The sequence below is a fragment of the Mandrillus leucophaeus genome, unplaced genomic scaffold, assembly GCF_000951045.1.
Source record: "Mandrillus leucophaeus isolate KB7577 unplaced genomic scaffold, Mleu.le_1.0 Scaffold3, whole genome shotgun sequence".
In the NCBI taxonomy this organism is placed as follows: domain Eukaryota; kingdom Metazoa; phylum Chordata; class Mammalia; order Primates; family Cercopithecidae; genus Mandrillus; species Mandrillus leucophaeus.
In genome coordinates, this window is record NW_012103142.1 from 3,553,972 (window position 1) to 3,565,197 (window position 11,226).

Here is an 11,226-nt window from a genome sequence, read left to right on the forward strand (position 1 = left end):
GAGCTTGCAGTGAGCTGAGATCGCGCCACTGCACTCCAGCCTGGGCGACAGAGCGAGACTCCGTCTCAAAAAAAAAAAAGAAGAAGAAGAAGATTCAAAATTTCAGTCAATTCAGTGCTTTCTAAAAAATGGATACCAGGCCGGGCACGGTGGCTCACGCCTGTAATCCCAGCACTTTGGGAGTCTGAGGCCGGCGGATCACTTGAGGTCAGGAGTCCAGCCTGGCCAACATGGTGGAAACCCCCTGGCTCTACTAAAAATATAAAAATTAGCCTGGCGTAGTGTCGGACGCCTGTAATCCCAGCTACTTGGGAGGCTGAGGCAGAAGAATCACTTGAATCCGGGAGGCGGAGGTTGCAGTGAACCGAGACTGTACCACTGCACTCCAACCTGGGCGACAAAGTGAGATTCTGTCTCAAAAAAACAAAACAAAACAAAAACAAAAACAAAAAAAGTATTTGGTGTGGTGGCAAGCAACTATCAGGATGCTTGAAATTTCCACTGTCTCAGGAGGCATGTAATTATTTTAAAATTAGATATTAGGTTGAAATTAATGTTCATAATCCCTCTCGGGTATCTAGCATGTTTTTTATCTAAAAGTCTAAAACCTCATAAATTTACCTAACACTGCCCTTTAATGCTCTTCAAAACATAAAACTTTACTTTTCCAGCATTCTGGGACATTTAGGAATCACATTTTTGCAACGTAAAATTTCAAATTTATCTTTCCTTCATGTTCTCTCTTCTAGTGGCAAAATCAAGAAGAAATCTAATCTGAATGTTCCCTACCTTAACAATACAGACACTATCAGGTCCAATTTAAAGACTAATTTTTATTAAAAGATAAATTTGATCTATTTTTAGCCCATTTGGAATTACCTTAATTGGTCGTCACAGCAATGATTCAGGGCTAATAGAAACTAAAGAGATTTAGTACCATGAAGCAAAGTCACTTTTAGATTTTTGCCACCTAAGAACCGGGATGAATAGATTTTCTTATAGTTCATATTTAAATAATATATTTAATGTGATTCAGGCGCAGTGACTCACGCCTGTAATTCTAGCACTTTGGGAGGCCTATGAGGGGGGATCAATTGAGGTCAGGGGTTCAAGACCAGCCTGACCAACATGGTGAAACCCCGTCTCTACTAAAAATATGAAAAAATTAGCCAGGCATGGTGGCGGGCGCCTGCAATCCCAGCTACTCGGGAGGCTGAGGCAGGAGAATCACTTAAACCCAGGAGCTAGAGGTTGCAGAGAACCGAGATCGCACCACTGCACTCCAGCCTGGGCGACAGAGTGAGACTCCATCTCAAAATAATAATAATAATAAAATAAATAAATATATATATATATAAAATGTCCAATTTTATGGTCTTAATATCAAGAAAAACACATGCTAAGTAAACTATTTATCTTAGTTTAATCCAAATAAGATCTTACCTGGGTTCTTTGACATTGCTGGAACTGGCTGGGAGCTGACAAGTTGGGTCATGTATGCCTTCTGAAAACTGTATTTTACCCACAGTGATTTGCAACAATTTGTTACTTTGGGAGATGGATTGAGAACTTCTTTAGTTTCATAAACAATGCCATCATGTTTTTTCTTCTTGTTTTTTCCCTGTTGAAAAACATATTTTCAGAGGCTTTCCCCCATTTCTCAGTTAAATATTTGGCATTTTGGATAAATATTAATGTTTTAACAATATCAGCAGCATTTATTCCACATATAAGAGAGTTATGGATTACAGTAGAAGGTGGATTAGAGTAGAAGGTGGACCAGAGTGAGGCCTTTTTCAATTTAGTTAAACATCTTTCTAGGCTGCTGCATCCTTATCACCTATTACATCTGCCTGCATCCTTATCTCCCATTAGTCTTTCTTCTCTCTCTCTCTTTTTTTTTCTTAGACGGAGTTTCGCTCTTGTTGCCCAGGCTGGAGTGCACATCTCGGTTCGCTCTTGTTGCCCAGGCTGGAGTGCCATGGCGCCATCTCCTGAGTAGCTGGGATTACAGGCATGTGCCACCATGCCTGGCTAATTTTGTATTTTTAGTAGAGACAGGGTTCCACCATGTTGGCCAGGCTGGTCTCAAACTCCTGACCTCAGGTGATCCGCCCACCTCAGCCTCCCGAAGTGTTGGGATTACAGGCGTGAGCCACGGCGCCTGGCCTCTTTTCAAGAGCCACATTCCATCAGGGGAAGTGTGTAAATTGGTACACTGAGAAAAAGAGAGAAAAATTGGTATAGCCAAAATAAAGTAGATCAAAACCTAGAGAGGTGGAGAGGGGTGGAGATGGACTACAACACACTCTTTGTCCTATTTCCTCGTGGGTGTGTGTGTTTCCTCCCCAAAATAATTCTCATAGTCCTCTTTGATCCTTCATACACACACATTCTGTCTCTGCAGACACTTATATGAAGATGATTCTTCTGCCCCCTTTCCCTTTTCCCCTCCAATATTGTAGAATAAATCCAAATGAGATGAAGAATTGCATTAAGACTTTTTTTTTTTTTTTTTTAAGACGGAGTCTTGCTCTGTTGCCCAGGCTGGAGTGCACATCTCGGCTCACTGCAACCTCTCCCTCTCAGGTTCAAGCGATTCTCCTGCCTCATCCACCCGAGTAGCTGGGATTACAGGTGTGTGCCACCACGCCCAGCTAATTTTTATATTTGTAGTAGAGACGGGGTTTCACCATGTTGGCCAGGCTGGTCTTGAACTCCTGACCTCGTGATCTGCCCGCCTCGGCCTCCCAAAGTGCTGGGATTACAGGCGTGAGTCACCATACCCGGCCGCATTATGACTTTTGTTGTCTTCCTGGGCATTTAATTCTTTTGACTTGAAGGGTGGCCACAGGGTTCAAAACTTTCTATTCTACCTCCTAAATCTACCTGCTATTCTAACTTCTAAATCTAAGTTACTGCAAAGGGAAAGAATGGATAAGACCACAATGAGCTGCTAAGATAATAGAGGCGGACTTCAGGAGCCTTACATCAGTGCTGTCTAATACAAATAAGTGAACCACATATATGGTTTTAAGTTTTCTAGTAGCTACATTTAATAAGTAAAAAGAAGTGAGTGAAATTAATTTTAATGATATATTTTATTTACTCTATCCCCAAATAAATCCAAATATTGTCATTTCAACATGTAATCAATATAAAAAATTATTAATGAATTATTTTACATTCTTATTAATTTAAGTCTTCAAAATCTGGTATGCATTTTGCACTTACAGCACATCTCAATTCAGACTAGCCACATTTTGGGTACTCAGTAGCCACATGCAGTCAGTGGCTACTGTACTGTACTTTACTGGACAGCCAGCCATACAAACCAAGGGGAGAAAGACTGTCAAATAGAATTGTGACTCATCGTTTTTCAAATGTACCACATTTTCCAGCGTAGAATGCTACCTCAATATATTGCTTAAGTTTGTAATTCAGGCCAGACTAGGGGAAAGGGAGCTGAGAAATGAGTTGTTGTGGGTTTCTGAGCATTTTTAGTGCCTTGGGCAGCCTGGCATTTTAACTGGACTCATTAGGCAAACTTCTGACCCTAATTTGATTTGTCAAGTAAGACATGCTGTTCAGCTCATGTGTCAGAGCCAGATCAGACCTGGATGAACTGATAAAAGTATTAAAATTCCTGGCTGGGTGCGGTGGCTCATGCCTGTAATTCAGCACTTTGGGAGGCCGAGGCGGGCGGATCATGAGGTCAGAAGATCAAGACCATCCTGGCTAACACGGTGAAACCCCGTCTCTACTAAAAATTCAAAAAATTAGCCAGTGTGATGGCACACGCCTGTAGTCCCAGATACTCAGGAGGTTGAGGCAGGAGAATGGCTTGAACCCTAGAGGCAGAGGTTGCAGTGAGCCGAGATCGTGCCACTGCACTCCAGCCTGGGTGACAGAGCGAGACTCAAAAAAAAAAAAACAAAACTGTTCCTAAATAAGCAAAGTTGATAATCAAGATGCAGCTACCAGGCGAGGTTCTTACCTGAAAGAGCTGGCTGACAGCTTTACTCATCAACCTATTGTGAAACTGTCATTTTGTACTAGTCATTCATGTAACATTGCTAGACAACTGAGAATAAAATATCTAACCACAGCCTTTTAAACTATCAAGAATGTTGGATTTTATTTTTCCCAAGTAGGTTTTTATTATAATTTCCCTCAAACAATACTGCAGTATGTTAATAGGTATTTATTGAAAATAATTAATGCTAATTATATTTTTCATCTAAAACCTTTTTTTTTTGAAACGGAGTCTCTCGCTCTGTCACCCAGGCTATAGTGCAGTGGTGCCACCAAGCCCAGCTAATTTCTGTATTTTTAGTAGAGATAGAGTTTCACCAAGTTGGCCAGGAGGGTCTCAAACTCCTGACCTCAGGTGATCCATCCGCCTCGGCCTTCCAAAGTGTTGGGATTACACGCATGAGCCACCATGCACAGCCTAAAACTTATTTTAAAATATATGTCAGGACCAGAAGTGGTGTGGCTTATGCGTGGAATCCCAATACTTTGGGAGGCCAAAGTGGGCTGATTGCTTGAGCTCAGGAGTTTGAGAATAGCCTGGGCAACATGGTGAAATCTGATCTCTACAAAAAAATACAAAAATTAGCGTGGTGGCGCACACCTGTAATCCCAGCTACTCGGGAAGCTGAGGTAGAATCACTTGAGTCTGGAAAATTGAGGCTGCAATGAGTCGTGTTTACACCACTGCATTCCAGCCTGGGGTATAAAGTGAGACCTTGTCCCAAAAAAAAAAAAAAAAAAAAAGAAAGAAAAAATATATACATATATATGTACATAAATGTCAGAAAAACACTATGCTGTTTTATGTAACTGTTAGTATAACTGGATAATTACCAGGCCGGGCGCAGTGGCTCACCCTTGTAAACCCAGCACTTTGGGAGGCAGAGGCGGGTGGATCAATTGAGGTCAGGAGTTCCAGAACAGCCTGGCCAACATGGTGAAACCCTGTCTCTACTAAAAATACAAAAAGTAGCTGGGCATGGTGGCGCATGCCTATAATCTCAGCTACTCAGGAGGCTGAGGCAGAAGAATAGCTTGAGCCTGGGAGGCAGAGGTTGCAGTGAGCCAAGATGGCACCACTGCACTCCAATCTGGGCAACAGAGTGAGATCTTGTCTCAAAAAAAAAAAAAAAAAAAAATTGCATAAATACCCTTAAGAAATGTTGGCCCTACCTGAAAATATTATATATAACCAGGAAATCTCAGAATTCATGAAAGCATGAGAATGTATCTGTACATGCTTCAGCAACCATTTAGTTGATGTATGTTGTCAATTTAATAATTACTGGTTTATGTTAGGTATCTTGTCTTATTATTTTCTTTTCCTTTACTTTTTTTTTTTTTTTTTTTTTTTTTTTTTTTTTTTTTTTTTTTTTTTTTTTTTGAGATGGAGTTTCACTCCTTTTGCCCAGGCTGGAGTGCAATGGTGCAATCTCGGCTCACTGCAACCTCCACCTCCCAGGTTCAAGCGATTCTCCTGCCTCAGCCTCCTGTGTAGCTGGGATTACAGGTGCATGCCACCATGCCTGGCTAATTTTTTATTTTTTGTAGAGATGGGGTTTCACCATGTTGGCCAGGTTGGTCTCGAACTCCTGACCTCAAGTGATCCACCTGCCTCGGTCTCCCAAAGTGCTGGGATTACAGGCGTGAGCCACCATGCCGGGCCAAGTCTTATTATTTTGATATATATTTATGAAAGCTTTTACTTAATAAAATAATTTATTTTATCTTCTTTGTGGGTTGTTCTGATATAAAGCTTAAAATACATTAGAAGTAAAGCTTTTGGCCAGGCATGGTGGCTCATACCTGTAATCCCAGCACTTTGGGAGGCCCAGATAGGTGCTTGAGATCAGGAGCTCGAGACCAGCCTGGCCAACATGGCAAAACCTTGTCTCTACTAAAAATACAAAAATTAGCCAGGCATAGTGGCACATGACTGTGGTCCCAGCTACTTGGGAGGCTGAGGCAGGAAAATCGCTTGAACCCAGGAAGCAGAGGTTGCAGTGGGGTGAGATTGCACCAATGCACTCCAGCCTGGGTGACAGAGCGACACTCCATCTCCAAAAAAAAAAAGTAAATCTCCTATCATTTCTTTTGTTAATTATTAATTCATCTGTGGGTTCACATTTTGCTGTCTATGTGTTGTAGGCTAAATAACAGCCTCACAAAATATCCACATCCTAATTCCCAGAACCTGTGAATATGTTACCCTACCTGGCAGAATGGACTCTGTAGATGTAATTATATTAAAGCTCTTGAGATGAAGAAATTATCCTGGATTAGCTGGGCCCAACCTAATCACATAATCCTTAGAGAGGGAGGCAAGAGGGCCAGATTCACAGAAAGAAATGTGACAATGGAAGCAGAGGTCCGAGTGACATGAGAAGAATCTATAACCCAAGGAATGCAGGCAGCCTCTAGAAGCTGAAAAAGATGAGATGGATTCTTTCCTAGAGCCTCCAGATGGAATGCAACCCTGCCAACTCATTTTAGACTTCTGACCTCTAGAACTGTAAGATAAATTTGTATTGTTTTAAGCCACTAAGTTTGTGGTCATTTGTTACAGCAGCAGTAGAAAATTGATATACTATGTTAATCTCAGTGCATAATATTGTTAGTAAATTGTCATTTTATTTTATTTTTTATTTTTTGAGACAAAATCTTGCTCTGTCACCCAGGCTGGAGTGCAATGGCGCAATCTTGGCTCACTGCAACCTCCACCTCCCGGGCCCAAGCAATTCTCCTGCCTCAGCCTCCTGTGTAGCTGGGATTACAGGAGCCCACCACCACAGCCTCCTAAAGTGCTGGGATTACACGCGTGAGCCACCGTGCCTGGCCGTAAATTGTCATTTTAGAAGTGTTCATTGTAAGATAAATTTGAAAATGTAATTATGGAAACACTATACTATAAAATGGGCTCTTGTCCATAGCAATAAACAGATGATCATAATAACTAGGAATGCTGAACTCTAAATAATTACTTATTAGTGATGGCAACTGTAAATTAAGCTACAAATCTTTACAGCAATCAACATACGTTGGTTGACAATGAAAAATATATATTGATCTCCTACTGAATACCAGGCACTGCTCTGGACCAGCAGTGAACAAGACACACATGTTTCCTTTTCTTGCGGAGCTACAGTCTAGCAGAAGAAAGAGGCTATATTAGAGTCATGCTAGGTGTTACAAGAGTACATCGGCCCAGCACAGTGGCTCATGCCTGTAATCCCAACACTTTGGGAAGCTGAGGTGGGTTGATTGCTTGAGATCAGGAGTTCAGGAACAGCCAGGGCAACATGATGAAACCGTGTCTCTACAAAAAATAGAAAAATTAGCTGGGTGTAGTGGCATGTGCCTGTGGTCCCAGCTACTCAGGAGGCTGAGGTGGAAGGATCACTTGAATTTGGGAGGCAGAGGTTGTAGTGAGCCATGATTGGGCTACTGCACTCCAGCCTGGGCAATAGAGTGAGACCCTGCCTAAAAAAATAAAATTAAAAAAATATATATATACACACATACACACACACATATGCGCCAGGCGTGGTGGCTCATGCCTATAATCCTAGCACTTTGGGAGGCTGAGGTGAGGGTATCACTTGAGGTCAGGAGTTTGAGACCAGCCTGGTTAACATGGGAAAACCCCGTCTCTACTAAAAATACAAAATTTCCAGGCATGGTGGTGGGCACCTGTAATCCCAGATACTCAGGGAGCTGAGGCGGGAGAATCGCTTGAACCTGGGAGACAGAGGTTGCAGTGAGCTGAGATAGTGCCACTGCACTCCAGCCTGGGCCACAGAGCAAGACTCGTCTCAACAAATTAAAATATAAAAAATATATGTATACACACACAGATAGATAGATGGATATATCATGAAGGGTGGACCTAACCTAGTCTAGGTGATCAGGAAGGACTCATCTAGGAATGATGTTTAAGTTAGGACCTAAAATTTGACTTGGAATTAGCCTGGAGGGAGGATGAGCAAGGGAAAAAGAATGTCCGGGAGAGCTGAACACCAAATGCAAAAGCCCAAAGGTAGTAAATAATTCAAGGCATGTAAAGAACTAAAAATAAAAACAGAACTTTCAATTCAAAATAGCTGAGATATTCCCCGCACAACTCTCTCAAAAATAGCAAGTGGGGGGAAACACCTAGAAACACTCATTTCATTTTTCTTGAACTGAGACTCACCTCAAACCACAATGCCTGAAAATAGAAAATGGATGGAGGCTATTAAAGGACTTAGCAGATCCAAGGAAGGTCAAGCCTAAGTGCTTAGAGAAGGAGAAACCAAGGAGAAGCAAGGCATGTCTCCCTGAGGAGCCCTGGAAAGACTCAGGTATCAGAAGCAGTGAAGTGGGAGAAATGTAGTGTTTCGAAAAGGAGACTCGTTTGAAAATCTGTTTAAGAAGTAGGCAGGTCTCCCAGAGCCCCACCCCATCTAATGTAATCAAGCTATACTTTTACCTCCATAGGAAACGGGAAATGCCATCTCTGGAGAAAGTAAACTAAAGGAGTTACAGATAGTGGTACACTTGGCATAGATCAGAGTGGGAGTCAGACATATTACTGAAAAGAAAACACCCAGGCCTCTTCTGCATAGATATAGAACTTCATAGCCAGGTTCTACTCTCTAGCAAGAAAAAAAAAAAAAGTACTTCTTAGGGGAAAATAACCTGACATTTTGGGGGCTCCCATAGAAAAAGCCTCCAGTGAATTCTTTCAATTGATAAGACGCAAACATATACTTAGAATTTCCAATTAGCTTTTAGGACTTTATTCTTAAAATATAAATGTACAAAAATCATCAGCTACTAGAGGAAAATCTGCAGTATAAAAAAAAATTCTAAACCTCAAGCATGGAACAATCAAGGGGGAAAAAAGTCACAGAAAACTGAGACAATGCAAGGAGCATAAAAATACTTCAAATAAATTATATCATCAGAGAAATATTATATCCATGAAACAAGAACAGGATGCTAAAAGAAGAAACACTCTAAGAATAAACAAGAGCAGCTGGAAATTACAAATACTATAATTAGAAATCTGTAAAAATATATACATTGTGAAAGATAAAGACAAAAAAAATGCTCCAAAAGAGAATGACCTTGGAAATTGTTACAAGTCAGGAAAAGTCATGAGAAGATTCTACAAGAAAACTGCTCTGATGTCCTTAAGAAATCATTGTCATGGGGGAACAAAATGGTAGGCAGATGGGGAAGGGTACTGCTCTACATGAAAAGGCTAGGCCGGGCGTGGTGGCTCGCGCCTGTAATCCCAGCACTTCGGGAGGCCGAGGTGGGTGGATCACGAAGTCAGCAGATCGAGACCATCCTGGCTAACACGGTGAAACCCGTCTTTACTAAAAAATAAAAAAAAAATTAGCTGGACATGGTGGTAGGCACTTGTAGTTCCAGCTTCTCGGGAGGCTGAGGCAGGAGAATGGTGTGAACCTGGGAGGCAGAGATTGCAGTGAGCCAACATCGCGCCACTGCACTCCAACCTGGGCGACAGGGCAAGACTCCATCTCACAAAAGAAAAAAAAAAAAAAAAGGAAAAAGAAAAGAGGCTAAAGAGATAAGAAAACCAAATGCAATTTTGGAGTGAGATGTCATATTGTCTGCCACTTACTTTCAAATAGCTCAGCAAAATAGACAAATATAAAAATAAAGAAAATATGAGAACATGTTAGCAATTGTTTAATCTATTATAAGTAGTGGATATACTAGTGTTGGTTGTATTAGTCTTAAATTTCGTTTATATTTGAATTTTTTCATAATAAACAGTCATAGAAATAAAGCAAATATTGGGAGCGCACTGCAGTGAGCTATGATCATGCCAGTGCACTCCAGCCTGGTTGACAGAGTAAGACCCTGTCTCTAAAAGAAAAAGAAAAGAAAAGAAAAGAAACAAAGAAACGCAAGAAAACATCCCAGAACAAAAGGACATATGTCTCCAGGATGAAAAGGCCCAGCACGACGAATGGAAAAGACCTAAACCAGTATATACACACACATCTTGGAATGTACACACACATCAAAATGTTGATGATTATTGCATATAAGTAGTGGGTATACTTGTTGAAATACTATACCCTCAACTTTTTATCTTTGAAATTTTTCATAACAAAAAAGTCATGAGAGATCTAAAATTTAATAAAATTTTATGTTAATGTCTCTAAGAATTGTGGCCTATTTTGAAAAGCAATAAATAAATTAGTTGAATCCAACCAAATGAGGTAGCCATTATAGGTTCCAATCGGATTGGAACATTAATGACGTAACTGAAATTCTCCTTAGTTTTGGTGAAATAGTTGGGTGTATAAAGGCCAAACAAAATCAAATCTATACTTGTAATTTCCAAGAGAAGTTGGTTTATAAGAGAACCAATAATCATGCATATTTATAACAGTATTAGGTCTATAATAGATGCTTAAGTACTTGAGAAGGTTTGTCAGACAATTCAGGTATATAAAGAAGAAATAAAATATTTGAAATGCCTGTGGTTTGAAACGATTTGTCTTTAGTTAAGCGGCAAAAGTCCCTTTTCAACTGATTGCTAAAATTTGCTAGCCTTTTAACTAAAACAATAAAATATATCAGCTGAAATGTTATAATTTTCTCTTTATGCTTCTTTTAACAGCTTAGGGAGATTAACTTTTCTGAAAGGTACTTTTATGTGGTTGAAAATCACCCTTGAAGGTAATAAAAAACTCAATTGTCATAGAAGACAAACATGGACAATAAAAAAAGATAAGATTAGAGTATCTAGAAGTTACAATATTTGAATAATAAGAATTCCAGAAAAGAAAAAAGAAAAACTAGCAAAAGCTGTAGAGAAGAAATTATCAAAGAAAAAAAGGTGTGATGGCTCATGTCTTTAATCCCAGCATTTGGGAGGCTGAGGAGGGAAGATTGTTTCAGCCCAGAAGTTGGAGAACCACATCTCTACAAAAAATTAAAAAGATTAACCAGACCAGGCACAATGGCTTACGCCTGTAATCCCAGCACTTCGATAGGTCAAGGCAGGAGGATCATTTGAGCTCAGAAGTTCAAGACCAGCCTGGGCAAGATAGGTAGACCCCATCTCTACAATTTTTTTTTTTTTTTTTTTTAATTAGCTGGACATGGTGCTCTGCTCCTGTAGTCCAGCTATTCAGGAGGCTGAGGCAGGAGGATACTTGAGCCCAG

The 11,226-nt window shown here is 40.4% G+C and overlaps 1 protein-coding gene across 1 annotated transcript in view; it reads right to left on the reverse strand.

Moving 5' to 3' along the window:
• PXT1 (peroxisomal, testis specific 1) overlaps positions 1-11,226 on the reverse strand; it is a 68,357-nt gene that overhangs the window by 44,747 nt on the left and 12,384 nt on the right. Inside the window, exon 3 of the mRNA XM_011986587.1 lies at positions 1,444-1,621. Within this exon, the coding sequence (XP_011841977.1) occupies positions 1,444-1,495 (52 nt within the window). The 5' untranslated portion in view covers positions 1,496-1,621. The remainder of the gene's footprint in view (positions 1-1,443; positions 1,622-11,226) is intronic.